Below are 14,521 nucleotides of genomic sequence, written 5' to 3' on the forward strand. Positions count from 1 at the left end.
AATGCAAAATAAAATGGGGGAGAATACTGTCAGTGGTTTAAAGCTGATACTTACCAAGTTAACTAGCACTCCAGAGATCCGGACTATTCGAGGTACTCAGGGGGAACTCACTCTATCCAGCTCTAGACACAGAGAGGTCAAAACCTTTGTTGGGTGGATTAGGAGGCCCTGGAGTCAGGCAAGAATTTCTGCTCCCCTACGAAATCCCCAGTTTGCGCGGCCGCTGAAAGACTACCACTCCCAGAATGCAACGTTCCGGCCGACAACCCACCACTTCCGTGTGGGCGACAGCGCCGATGCCGCTCTAGACTCTACCTTGTCTCGGCAGCCTTGGCGCGGCTGCTGTCGCGCGCTTTGGAGGCTGGGTGATGGGCGTCGCTCTAGGTGTCGCCTCGTTTCGAGGTCCAGTTGCACGCCGGCGCGATGGAGACCGGATGCTGGGTGCTGGGCGGCGAATTTGAGGACTCGGTGTTCGAGCAGAGGCCGGAGCGCCGGCCCGAGCCGCCCTCCCCCTACCGCGCCAAGCTCTGCGAGCCGCAGGTGAGACGGCTGCCCTCTTGCCGCTCCGCTCCGGAGCCGGCCTGCGGCGAGGCCCGCACCGTCACTGTCCACCCGCCCTGCAACCAAGCCCGGCGACCTCACTCTTGTACCCTCGTGCTGTCTGTCTCCGTCCCCCACCCTCAACCCACGTGTCCTGCAGGCGGGCCCGGGCTAGCATCACACGCCCCCTTCCTGCCGCCAGCCCGGCCCATCCTTGCAGGCCTGCTGGCTGCCTAGAAGAATAAAATAGTTTCAAGCTAATTTTGTTTCATCACTTCCTAGTAATATATTGAGACTTGGATATGTTATTGTTGAGTTGAGATGGCTAGTTAATGTGACTAAATGGTTGCAGAGTGCCGAACCTAACGGTGGCTCAAATACCTCGTCTCGAGTGACCCGGTGTTTGAAGAATAGAACAAAGTTTTTCCTACTGTGATGGCCCAGTAGAAGGAGAGGCACTAATTTAGCACGCTTATGATGAGCCTTGATACTCAGTGAAGTGTATTTCTCAGAATACAGCCAAGCTATTACAATGTTAACTGTACCGAGTCAACAGAATTTAGAGAGACTTTCTTCAGCCTCAGCAGGTTTTATTGTAAAAGAGAATAGGAGATGCTGCTTTGGGGCTGGAAAATCGGGCGTGCAGAATGCTTTTCATCCTTTTTTTTTTTTTTTTTTTTTTTTTTTAATTCTTTCTTGGTAGTTAGATCGGGATCTCACTTTATGTCCAGTGGGTTTACATCAGAGGAGGTCATCTTACAGATGTGTCTTCAGATCCTCCAAATCTTTGTCTGGGATGCACAGAAACCTGACTCCAGTTAAAATTTCCTGTGCTCGGTGTGCCTTTGTAGCATTTTTATAGTAGGACCATCGCCATAATCATAGTTTCCTACGTCTTGTGCACAATATTGTCAGTCCCTATTCACTCTCAATTGCTCTAAAAGGAAGCAGATAGCACTTTAAGAGTCACTGGACTGCACTTGGTGGCTGTCATTTCCAATAACTTCACTCTGGTTGAAACCGTGTGCTTTTATTTATTTTTTAAATCTGTTATTGACATGTTTATACATGTGATCATTACAATTTTTATTTTTTAAAACCACGATCATTTATTTGTGTGTGGGTGAGAGAGCCATGGCACTGTGTGGCGGTCAGGGGACAAACTGCAGTTGTTGATTCTTTCCTTCCACCACATGGGGCCCATAGATCAAATCAGGTTGTCCGACTTAGTGACAGGTGCCTTTACCCGCCGAGGTATCTCACTGACCGTTGTGATCATTTTAATAAAAATCGGGCTGTCAGGGAAATGGCTCAGCAGGTAAAGTCACCTGCAGCCGAGTTTGATGACCCGTGTTCTGTCACCAGAGCTGGAAGAGTAGAAGGAGAGAACCAACTAGCAGTTTATGCTTTGACTTCTGTATGTGCTCAGTAGCGTGGGTAGACCCACATACGTATGACATGTATTAAAATTTTTTTTTTTTTTAAATCTGGGCCATCGTGAAGATTGTCGTTGGTGGCTCAGTGGGTGACGTGTTTGGCGTATAGCATGAGGATTCATGATTCCTAGCACTCACATAAAAAATTGGGCGTGCCAACCAGCACAGGAAGGCGGAGACAGGAGTGCCTTGGGGCTTGCTGGTAGTCGATCTAGCTGACTGTTCCAGTGAGAGACCCTGTCTTGAGGAAACAAGATTGAGACTGACAGAGACAACTAACGTTGATCTCTGGCCCGCACACCACACGGGCACGCACACATTTACTGAGCATGTAAACACGTATCATTTAGTCTGATGTGGTCATACGGGTCTGTAATCTCAGCACTTGGAGGGCGTACGATGAGATGCTGTTTTAAAAAGCAGAATATAGCCATTCCTTGTCGACTGCTTTGCTTTGTGTCATCCTGAAGAAGTGTGTCCTTGACGTTTAGATGGTTGCGTCATGGGAAAGTGCTTTTGACCATGAAGTGGAAAAGCGTACCTTCAGCCTCCATCGTAAACTTTATCTTCTTGGTTTCTAGTGGTTTTATGAAGAGACAGAATGTAGTGATGATATTGAAGTTCTCACTCTCAAGAAATTCAGAGGGGACCTGGCCTACAGACGACGGGAGTACGAGGTGGGGGTCAACACGCGAGGGACTCTGGCACTTCAGCTGGGCTCTGGCTTTATCATCAGTAGCACATGCAGAGAGCAGTGTGTGTCAGGTTAGCAGTGTGCTTTGTGGATGGATTTAGTCTTTGTTGGGGCCTACAGATAATCTTAGACTCTTCAGTCTACGCCTTTTCTACAGGGTCCATATTATGTTTTGTTTTTTCATAATCCCAGACAAAGACTACTTTGAGAATCCCTGTAGGTCTGTTTTCCCATTTATATCCACTCGCCTGTGAATCTCCAACATGTCACAGGAACAAAATACCCCACAACATGCAAGAGAAGGGAGGGATGAACAGTTAGATGCCAGATTGTTTCATATACATGTCTCATTTCATCTTTGGGCAAATATTAATAAGGTATATAGCTGGGTCTGGTGCCATATACCTTTAATCCCAACACTTGGGAGGTGGAGGCAGAGGTAGGTGGATATCTGTGAGTTCAAGACCATCCTAATTAATCTAGGTAGCAAATTCAGGTGTCTGTCTGTCTGTCTGTCTCTCTCTCCATATGCACACACACACACACACACATACCTCAAAGTCCCAGTAAAACCAGGACTCAAAGTCTATTCTTTTTGCTTCTAGAATGTTCTCTCTAATACTGTGATATTTCCATAGTTGTAGACGTTATGACCTGCAGCCATTCTGCCTCAGCCTTTTAGAAAACAACTCATAGTACCGGTCGAAACACTTGGTCTCCCATAGGTTATTGTAGGAGTGCGTTTTACTTTCTGCATAGGAAAAAGTCATCTCTACACGGGGTCCTTTCCTTTCCTTTCCTTTCCTTTCCTTTCCTTTCCTTTCCTTTCCTTTCCTTTCCCTACCCTTTCATGCCTTCCCTTCTTTCTTTTAATAATCGCCAGAAAGCCCTGCAGGAATACTCCAGTATCTCCGAACAGTTACCATCTACTAATTTTGCCATGAAACGGGATGTCCAAGAAGGCCAGGCTCGGTGTCTGGCTCACCTTGGGAGGCATGAGGAGGCGCTGGAGATGGCAGCAGAACTGGTGAGTGGCTCCGTTGCTTGTTCTACACTGTCCTGTACCAAGGACAGGAAAACAAACTTCCTACTAGAAGCAGAGTTTGGTGGGCCAGGATTCCCGAAGGAAACAATCAGCAGTGTAGTTACTGAGCTGAAAGCAGAGAGTGCTAGATGTGATTATTTTCTTGGAGTATTTTTCCTGTGCTAAGATGAGAATTATTGCCTAGAAATCTTAATTTCAGAAGTTTTGCTTTTATGAGGAATGTATACCCAGAGCGATAGATTTGAGTGATTTTGTTCTAGATGTTTCAAAGATGTAAGTTTTTAATTATATGTGTGTGTGTGTGTGTGTGTGTATATATACATATATATATATATATGTATATGTATACATATATATATATATGTATGTATGTATATATATTTGTATATATGAGGGTGTTCTAAGTGTGGGTATGGGCATGTGAATGCTGGTATGGGCGTGTGAGTGCGGGTGCTGGGAGCCCAGAGACACTGGATCTCCCTGGAGCTGTTGTGAGTTGCCCAGTGTGGGTGCTGGGAAATCTGGGGCCTCTGCAAGAGCATCAAGTTCTGTTAATCACTGAATCATCTCTAGTCTCCATTGTTTTATTGCAGTGCTGAGAAAATCCCTGACACATGTTTAAATGGATTTTAATGTCCAAAGAGGGACATACTAACCATGCTATCAAACCCTTGTATATTAACTTAGCATAGCAGCCAACTTTAGATTATTCGTCCTATTATCAGAGCCGTGGTCTAGAGACCGGCACTCTGCTGCATGTCTGCAAGTCTAGCAGAGCAAGGCTGGTAGGGGCATCACAAGTTCAAGGCCAGTCAGTCAAGGCTACATAATCCCGGCCCACCAAACATGTATCCTGTTTTTGTTTTTGTTTTTAAAAAGCAGGAGTGGGGAGGGATTATGGTCTGTGTAGCGCCTGCTTCACACTAACATACACCTGCTTTCCCAGTGACAATGTGCATTATAGATAGCAGCAGCAGCAGAAGAGTAGCTTCTAGGGACAATCCAAACGTGATCTCATTAGAAATAAAAGGCAGAATTAAAACAACGTTTTTACATGTTGTTTATTTGCATAGAGGGGTGGGATACATAGAGCAGAGCGGTGTGGCAGGAAGAGGTGACAGTCAGCAGACAGTTGGTAGGAGTCAGTTTCTCCTGCGGTCACATGGGCTCCAGGGATGGAACTCGGGTCCTGGGGCTTGGCAGCAAGCATCTTTACCCACGGAGCCACCTCCCAAAGGCACGGCCTGACTTTAGAGAGTTCATTGCTACACAGCCATGCATGTGGCGGACATGGTGCTGTGCTGTATTTAGAATGGAATCCAGGGCTCCTGTAGACCTTAAGTGGACTCTCTGGACGGCTAAACCTTCAGCAATAGGAAGAGTAAAGCCAGGTGTGCTCAGTGTTCGGGTAGGAATGGACTCACCAAATAAGTTCCGTGGGACTTGATCTCATGCTTTCCCATGTGGTAGAGGAATGTTCCGGGAACCCAGCAGGCATCCACTTCCACCAGTGACTGGGCTGAGTACTGGGTAGTTTGGCCTTCGACACTCAGTTTAGTTCTGTGCAGGATTGTGACTGGGGCAGGCTGGGCTTTCCTTCTATTTCATATCAGATTGAAGGTCATTTCATTCTGCCATCTGCTCTCTGTAGACTAACTTGGAAAAATTGAACCCTTTCCCTAATCCACAGGCTATTTCCCTAACCCATATGGCAGGTTAGGCCAGAGATAATGGCTCTCAGAGAGACATCGAAAGGGTTTTCTGCTCAGAAGGAAACTCCTGTGCACATGTGTGCCAGCCATAGCTTTCATGCGGAGGACAACTCGCAGGAAATCTGAAGAAGAGATTAAGTTCTCTTGACCTATGCAGCACTTACAGATGCCTCAGGTTTATAATATATACAACCTGGGCCTTTGGGTGTTCCCATTTTTATATGAAAACATTTTGTAGTTAAGGTTTTTTGCTTTCTCTCCTCAGGAAAGCAAAGCCACCAACACAGACCATCTGACCGTGGTGCTCCACCTCCACCTGGCCATCTTTTCCAGCCTGCAGAGCCGGGAGCACACGATCCTTTGCCTGCACAAGCTGATTGCTTTGCACCCGCTCAACCCGTGGAGCTGGTGTAAGCTGGCAGAGGCATACCTGAGTCCAGGGCCCGACCTGCCAGCAGGCGTGTCATCGCAGGGACAGAAGAGTTCTGCCTCAAGTGACAAGGCTGTTGTTCCCTCCTCTGTACACTCGGGAACAGGCTCTCTTTTGTCTTTGCCCACGACCTTGCCTGAGAACGCACTGCTCTCCGTGGAAGCGAGTGGTTGTAGTGCTCAGGAGAATACGCTGACCTGCCTGGCAAGGCGGAGGGAAGAGGCACAGATGGAGGCTCGGAGGAAAGCATGCGCCTCTCTGCTCCGTGCCAGGTAAGCTGGGGAGCGCATGGCAGCAGCACACAGGAGCCTGCAGAAAGACTGCTGCTTTTCTGTTAGTTTTTTTAAGGGAGGAAAGAGTTCTTTAAATAAAAATGTAAAGTTAGCATACATGGTAGGTAGGGATGGAGGAATCCCATACGTGGCTGGTGAGAATTTAGACTTAGTGCAGCCAAACATATATCGAGTGGGGTTCAGAAAGACCCAAGCTGGGGCCTGGTGTGTACTCCTTCAATCCTAGCACTTGACAGGCAGAAACAGATAGACTCTGTGAGTTTGAGGCCAGCCTGGTCTACAGAGAGTTTCAAGACAGCCAGGGCTATGTAGAGAAACCCTGTCTCAAGCAAACAAACAAACAAACATACTCCAAAACAAAAATAAAACTGCCGTATGCCCGAGCTGTGCACTCGTGGGCACCTGCCTGACGCAGTCATGCCTGAAGCCAGCATGCCACCGAGATACTTGTGCATCCATGTTTCTCACTGTTCTGTTTACAGTGAGAAAACTCAGCCATCTGGGAAATGAACACCAAACCACAACAGGACAGGAACGAATATTAAAACACTTAATAATGCCTGGTAGAGGCCCAAAATCTCAGCACTTGGGAACCTGAGGCAGGAGTTTCATGATCACTATGTAGACCAGGCTAGCCCCTGGCTCATAAAGATCCACCTACCTCTACCTCATGGTGTGCCACCATGCCTACTGACTGTTGCTTTTATTCACGTTTGCCAGGCACTTGCTTGGTGCAAGGATCATAAAGATGATTTTAAAAAAAAAAGGAAAAACGAGACTCTCGTTCCTTGCAGCAGTCACCGTGCTGAAGAAAATATACATGCAGGCAGGGACTGGCACACAGCTGCTGAGGGCTGTGTCCTAGTGTGAGCAGAGCACCACGGAGCCCAACCGAAGGGAAGAACCAACCTTTCTGGGGCTGTGTTCCCACTGAGTGTCCTAGGGACGAGTGCTTAGCAGCGGGCCACCAAGTACTGGGTGCTTTGTCCACACTCCTTCATAGTGTCCCTTGTGATTTGAGGCTGCACACTGAGATCAGTTTATGGCCCCAAAGTCCTATGTCTGTGCAGTCCGCAGTTCTTTGTGTTGTCTTGCTCACCCATGTACTGTTCGTCCGGTGAGGAAGGTGTGCTCTTGTGTTTGGTGATATATAGAGAGAAAGCTTGGCTAAAAGGCCTAGGAGCAGTCACATGGTCTGGTGGTGTCTTAGGTAGGGTTTTTATTGCTGTGAAAAGACATCATGACCACAGCAACTCTTATAAAGGCAAACATTTAATTGGGGCTGTCTTACAGTTTCAGAGGTTTAGTCCATTATCATCATGGCAGGAAGCATGGCAGTGTGCAGGCAGACATGGTGCTGGAGAGCTAGCTGAGAATTCTAGTTTAGGCAGGCAGCAGGAAGAGAGAGACACTGGGCCTGGCTTGGACTTCTGAAACCTCAAAGCCCACTCACTCCCAGTGACATACTTCCTACAGTTCCTAAAGAGTGGTCACACCTATTCCAACAAGGCCACAGGTCCCAGTCCTTGGAGATAATGCCTCCCTGTGTGAGCCTGCGGGACCCAGTCTCATGCAGAGCACCACAGGTGGCAGGAGCAGCAATGTGGGAGAAGCCCAAGGGGAGCTGCAAGCCGCCGTCCCAGGCGAGGGGATCATGGGGTCTGAGCCAGGTCTGATTCTAACGGACTCTGAGTAATGGCTGATGTGGAGCGCATGAGTCTGGAATGCTCTGATGGCCAGCTGTCTGGCCTTGCACAGTTATGGACTCTGAGCTCCAGGTTCCTCCCCTTGCTGGATGGAGGAATGGGGGAAATGTCTACAGCCTGCGGGTGTGGAGGTAAAGTCACCTCAAGAACTCACTGAAGCTGCATGGTCTGTGACAAGCAATTGGTAAATGCCAGTAAGAGCACTTTCATCCTGTCTGGCTTTTTATTAGCTTGAGACTCTACCATTTCTGCTTGTGGGTTGGTTTTGAGGCAGTGCTCACTGTGTAGCCAAGGCTGGCCTGGAACTTTCCTGCTCTGTCTTCAGCCTTCCCAGTGCTGGGAATACAACTATGTGCTGCCGCCCTGGCTTAGGTGTTATCTTAAAGATTCCATCCTTTTCTTGAAGGCCCAGGGAATAGTCATAAACTTTGAATTGGAGTGTGATCTGAGCTGTGATCCAGAGAGGGAAGGTGGGCTAGAAGAGACCATTTGGAGCTGTGGAGAGACGATGGTCACCAGGGATGGGATCCGCCCTGCGATAGTGCAGTATTAGTAAAAGTAGAGAATGGCGTCATTGCAGTGTGGATAGATAGGATTGGTGACCAGCTGAGGTATGGGAGGGGATGAAGAGGAGGAGGAAGAGGAGGGGGAGGAGGAGGAGGAAGAGGAAGAAAAGAGAGGAGGAGGGAGAGAGAGGAAGAGAGAGGAGAAGGAAGAAGTGGAAGAAGAGAAGGAAGAGGAGGCGGGGGAGGAAGAGGAGGAAGAAGGAAAAGGAGGAGGAGACTGGGTGCCCTGGGTGCAGGGGTGGATTGGGCGCTATTCACTGAGGTGGATCATGCCAGGCATGGCAGGGCAGATGCAGGATAAGGGGATGAATGACTTCAGCTTGATGTACTGAGAACGTGATGCCCATGGACCACCCAGCCAGAGCCCCTCATTAGGGAAAGGGGGCTGAACTCAGAAGAACAGGAGAGTGAGTGGAGACACCAGGTTAGGATCTCTGGGGACTTCATAGTAAGGCGGTTTGTGAACTGGCCGTTTGAGGTTTGACCCTGTTTTGGTACTCACATCTGCCAGCAAAGCTAAGTACTCCTTGAGGTCCAGGCTCTGTGGAGACAGCAGATGCCACCATCCCAGGAGCAGACCATGTGGCTGGGCTGGCTTTGAGCTGCTTCTCAGTGAGTGAATTATTTTTGCTTTCAGCCACCTGATAGCGGTGTCAGCCCTGAGTCCTGGTCCTTTCTCAGGAAGGCAGCTGTTCAGAATGGAAGCTGCAGGCACTCGGGATGATGCTAGTGAGGCCAGCAGGACTCCTGGCAGCTTAGTGCCCGGCTCTGGCTGAGCTCCTGCTCCCTGCTGCCCTGTGGCTCAGGTCCCTGTAGGGAAGCCTCTCCCACTGAGACTTTCTCTTTCCTCAGGCTCCTGCTTCAGCTCGCCCAGTCTCAGCAAACATCATTCGCGTTGGAGAAGAACTTGAGGACTCAGCAGGAAATTGCAGGGAAAGTAAAGGACTTCAACTTTAGGGAAGATACTTTGCTGTTGATGGAGGAGGTACGGTTATAGAGGGCAGCGAGCGTCATGGTGATTTTGTGCTGTTCCCATACCAAAACCAGATCTCATCTCATTGTGAAGGACCTCTGTCCCCCTCCACTGTGTGCCTCTGGGTTTCCCAAGTCACCAGAGTGGTCCTCCGTCATTCACCTGCTGTATCCCTGCTTTCTGATTCTCGGCAGTGTTAATTAGCCTGCCCACATGAGCATCCTAAGTAACATGCCCACCTTATTTCCACATTGTTTCAATGTGGAATTCACTGGGTAATAAGTCTTTCGCTGGAGATTGAGCCCAGGACCTGTACATGCTAGGCAATCAGTATACCACCGAGCTAGCCATGGTGCTGGACTTGACACTAATGGGTGAGTGTCCGCAGCTGAGCAGGACTTTATGTAGCTTCCCTCCTCCTCTCCTAACATTGGTGATGGGGAAGACAGGCAGGGCTGGAGGAGGCCTAGAGAGGATGCAGCAGCCTGAGGTTAGGGCCAGAGGCAGCATAGGCCAGCCATGAGAAGTGTCCTCTCGCTCCGTCCACCCTGTCACCTTGATGTCTACAGAGAAGTGCAGATGCCATTTTTAAGCCTCTGCCAGCCCTTTCTGTCGCTGGTTTTCTGTGAAGAACATGGCTGAGGATAGCAGTGGGAGGCTGTGTGCTTCAGCTCTTCTGCTCCCAGTACAATGACCTCTGTGGCCTCCAGAGTAGTTACAGCTGTAGATTGCAATTCAATTCAATATTCAACATTGCAGTTCAATATTTAATCTTAGGTTTGTGCATGCTAAAATCAGATGTGTGCCATGCCTAATCATGCCTAATTAGCTCCATTGCTAATCCAGTGTATGGACCATGTTCTCCTCCCGTGATACTTTACATGTGTCCCATGTTCAGGGATCCCCGACACCCCCCCCTTTGAATGTGTGGGTAAATGCACGTGTGTGAGGTGAGGGAGAGGCCAGGTCCCCTGCTGACTTCGTGTTTGCTGTGTAGGCCCTGCTCAGGAGCTTCCAGGGGCCCACCTGTCTCTGCCTCCCATCTGTCTTCACAGGGATTACAGGGGCTTACCTCCATGCATGCTTTTTCACGGGTTCCTAAGATCAAAAACAGTCCTCAGGCACATAAGGCGGGTGTTTTACTGTCTGACAATTCCTCGGCCACCGCTTCTCACTATTTTGCCCTGGTCGGCCTCAGAGTGAAAGCTCAGCTTCCCAAGGAACTTCCTTTTAAGATAATGACTTCTAGTGTTTTATTCCATATTTTAAAATACTAATTTTAAGACTAGGCATGCATTCATATACCTTTAATACCAGCACGTGTTAGGCAGAGACAGGTGGATCTCTGTGAGTTCAAGACCAGCCTGGTCTACATAATGAGTTTGAAGCCAGCCAGAATGACATAGATGTCTCTAAAAAAGTAAAAAACCCGAGAAGCCAGCCTTTGTGAGTCATGTCATTATGATGCTGCTGAAAGAAGACGTCACGCTGTTGACATGTGACATATCAGGTCATGACTTTAGAGACACTGAATGTAGCAGTGAAGCCCCCAGAGCTGATGAATTAGTAAGGTTTAATAAAAAGCACAGCATCTTGTTGACTGTGTGATGTGGGGCTGTGGAGGTGGCTCTGTGGGAAAGAGCTCTTAGCTGCAAGCACAAGCCCCAGGACCTGAGTTCTAATCCCCAGCCTCCACATAGAAGCCAGGCTTGATTGCAGATACCTGGAACCCTAGCACTGGGGACAGAGAAGGTGGATCCTGTGCGCTTGCTGGCTGGCCAGCCTAACCGAACTGCCGGTTTAAGGCTCAGCAAGAAACCATCTCAAGGAAATCAGGCAGAGGGTGACTCAAGAATTCCTCCTTTGGATTTGGTATACACAAGCAAGGGTCATATGCCACACACACGTGCACACACAAGCACACACCACACATGCGTGCACACACACTAAGCCTGGAGTCTGTGAAGAGCCATTCTTTGGTTGTGCTTGTCGTTTTCATGGCCACATTAGATGTAGGAGGACCCATAAATTAGTGTCTTGAGTGGCTTGTCCAGCATTCTTGCTGGCTGATGTGTAAGTTCTCACGCTTTGAAAGCTTGTTAGGACCTCCTTCCCCTCGTTGCTGCTACTCATTACCAAAGGACCACTGAGCTTACAGAAAGGCTCTCTGGAACTTAAGTTTGAATTGTCTCATCAAATCCTGGGATTGAGTCTGTGTTCCTGCAGTTGCGACTGTGACCAGGAGGGGGCAATATTGTGCCTCTAGGGGCATGTGCTATGGCCCTGAGAGACCCTTGGCTGTGGAGGGTTGGGAGTTTTCAGGTCTGAAAGAGGTTGACATAGCAACCTGTTGCTTGGATCTTCACTGTCTTCGCCTTCCTTGGGGGAACCTGGGCAATATGGATTCGTGTCTCACATCATACCTGTCTGAGTTCTGCCCCTACCTTTCAGCCCCAGCCTCTCACCTGGAGGGAGGAGCCCACAGCTACACTGTCCTCAGAACAGTCTTTGGCATAGAAAGGTTGGCTGCCACCTAAGGACTCAGGATTCTCAGGGAGAATGAGAATGGAAACAAGGCAGGTGGTATCCCTGACACTGGGACCAGGGCCCCTCCTGTGGTGCAGCGCCTCCCTCAGGGCTTCAGTGTGAAAGGCCTTTCAGCTGGTAAATGATCTCTGTCTCCCGCCTCTGTGACTGGGATAATGCTTTGTTTTTTCCTCTCCTCGTGCTGATACAGGCTATGGGGGAAGACATTGTCCCAGAAAAGATAAAAGAGGAGCTTCATTCGGAGGTGAAGTGTGTGGGCCCCGAAGCCCTGACTGCCATGGTGGTTGCGTCCTCCAAAGAATTTGAAGACAAATGGTTCAGAAAGATCAAAGACCATTTCTGTCCCTTGGGAAATCAGTTCCATGTGGAGGTTGAGATCATCGCTTAGGAAACCAATCCCGAACCTGAATATCCTTGTTTACGTAGATCTGTGCAATCATGGAAAACTAAAATAAAGAGGATTTTTTATATTGTTTATAAAAAAATTCTCTCCCAGGTAATTTCAGCTGCTCTCAACTTTGTTGTTTGTTTGTTTGTTTTGTGTCTTTGGCGCCCTCAGTGCTGTCTTTGTAGGCCTCTGCCAAGTTCACAGGCTCCTGTTGGGAATGTAAATGCAGAAGCTGTGCTAGGTTTTGCTGTTGTTGCTGCTGACATAGCAGCTTTAGGGGTTGATGGAGACTGATGGTTTCAAAGAGCAAGGCTCAGTCTCAGTGGCCAGGAAGTAGCGGGAGACAGAGAAGGGTCTGAAACAATACCACCCTCAAGGACAAGCCCGAAGTGACCTGCTTCTAGCTAGACCATCACCTAACATTCCCACTCTCTCCGTGTAGTACCCACCAGGAGGGCACCAGGACTTCAACAGTCTTGGATAGTCAACAGGGAGGATATCTCCTATTCAAGCCTTAGCAAAAGACTTTTTAAGATTTTCTGGTCCATTGAAAACAGTTACTATGTTGCAAGAAGCAATTGCTCAAGTGCATCCGTTAGGAATGACCAAGAATGCTGACATGCTAAGAGTACATCGGCTGTGTCAGGAACTGCAAACAGGTGTTAGCCTACTTGCAGGCTTCCTGGATGCTGGCAGAAGACGGGACACTCCTGAGTCAGAGACCGGGTTCCTACCCTACAGGACCAGCAAGCCAGATGAGTCTGAGCGTATCCGCTCTGGCTGCTTTTGTTTCCAGATCCTAAGGAGGCTGGTTGTACATGTGGGCACACACGGATGCATCCTGTCCCACAGAATGTGCAACACTGCCTCCTGTAACTTACACATGCCAACTTGCCCTACAGGGTTTAGGAAGCCCAGGCTGCTGGAATGATGTGTGTGCCTGCCTCTTGGACTCCTGCTCTTGCTAAGCAGACATCCCGAAAGATGCCTGGAACAAGCATTTGCTCAAAAGACACAGGAGCCAGAGGCAACCCAGATCTCTGTCTCCTTTAGCCACATAGACCACGGTCCCTAACATCTTCTGCATGTACAAAGGGCCATTTTCTTACTCAAGGAATTACCCAGGACAAAATTACTCTTTCTAGTGGAAGGAATAAGGTGAACCTCACCTTGTGTTGTTGCTTATTTAGACTTTCATGGAGAGATGACTCCAGCCCTTGACAACGGGTGCAGTCCCCAGGCCTCCTCTTCCAGCCTTCCCCTCACTCCCCTCAGACAAGGGGCTGATCGTGCTGAGTGAGGACTCTCGGGGAGTTGGTCAGTATGACCAGCAAGTGCAAGTTTAGGTTCTCAAACGGGAAACAGAAGACTACAATTAACAGGCGCTGCGGTTTTGGAACCCGTCAGCAAAGGAGCACCCATCCAGCCATCACTTCCTGAGCTACGTTACTTGCTACTCACTGTATGATTCTAAGAAGACGTGGGCTGGAGCTGGTGGTCTAGCAGAGGATCACTCTCAGGGACATAAACTAACATGGCTTACCATGCCCCTCACAGTGTAGCTGTGGCCATCTGGAACTCTCCTGTCCACATTTCTTTCTTACTAGCCTTTCTAAGGGTCCCCTCTCCATCTTTATCAGATAGCTAATTCACAGGTCCCCACTAAACATTGGCTTTTTAAATAATTGCTGGTGTTTCTGGTTTTCCTAGAAGCTAACATGGCTGCCTGCCTCTTCTCTTTCTGAGACTGAACCCCTTTGCCCTGTATATCTGGCTTTCCTGGAAATGTTCCCTGTTCTCTCCCAGCCCCGGGCTCAGGTCCGTCCTTGCTCTTTGTGGACTTCACCTGCGCTCTATGCTTCCAGTTCTCTGGTCTCCCTCCTGACCTCCTACCCACACCCAATGGCTTGGTGGTTTCCACATCTTGCGTACAGCTCACTCCCACCTCACCTTTCAGTCAGTGAAGGGTTGATATGAGACCCAAGATCACTGACATCCAAAGCCTCAGCTGTCACTGAGGGCGGGAGGGGCTCTGGGAGGACATGGTGCCTGCGTTTCATCACTGGAGTTCCCCCCAGCATTTGCAGGACAGATGGGGAAGGTAATGAATGGACAATGACTCTGCTGGAGAGGAGGCGTCCCTGTGTGCTCACACATCTCCACCCGCTTGCCAAAGAGTGAATCACTGGGA

At 49.0% G+C, this 14,521-nt stretch overlaps 1 protein-coding gene across 2 annotated transcripts; it reads left to right on the top strand.

Annotated features, from left to right (window-relative positions):
- The first annotated feature begins 276 nt into the window (after positions 1–276).
- On the top strand, positions 277–12,458 carry CUNH8orf76 (chromosome unknown C8orf76 homolog). Of its 2 annotated transcripts, XM_021183179.3 has the most exons (6): positions 277–540; positions 2,558–2,653; positions 3,554–3,697; positions 5,693–6,129; positions 9,275–9,407; positions 12,133–12,458. In XM_021183179.3, exons 1-6 carry the CDS (start codon positions 424–426, stop codon positions 12,328–12,330), a joined length of 1,125 nt encoding a protein of 374 aa, XP_021038838.1. In that variant the 5' UTR covers positions 277–423; the 3' UTR covers positions 12,331–12,458. The 2 variants fall into 2 exon arrangements, with proteins under 2 accessions (XP_021038838.1, XP_029325239.1); XM_029469379.2 differs by lacking the exon at positions 2,558–2,653.
- Positions 12,459–14,521: the final 2,063 nt, after the last annotated feature.

The sequence above is a fragment of the Mus caroli genome, unplaced genomic scaffold (assembly GCF_978045245.1).
Source record: "Mus caroli unplaced genomic scaffold, Mus_caroli_1 scaffold_16, whole genome shotgun sequence".
Lineage (NCBI taxonomy): Eukaryota > Metazoa > Chordata > Mammalia > Rodentia > Muridae > Mus > Mus caroli.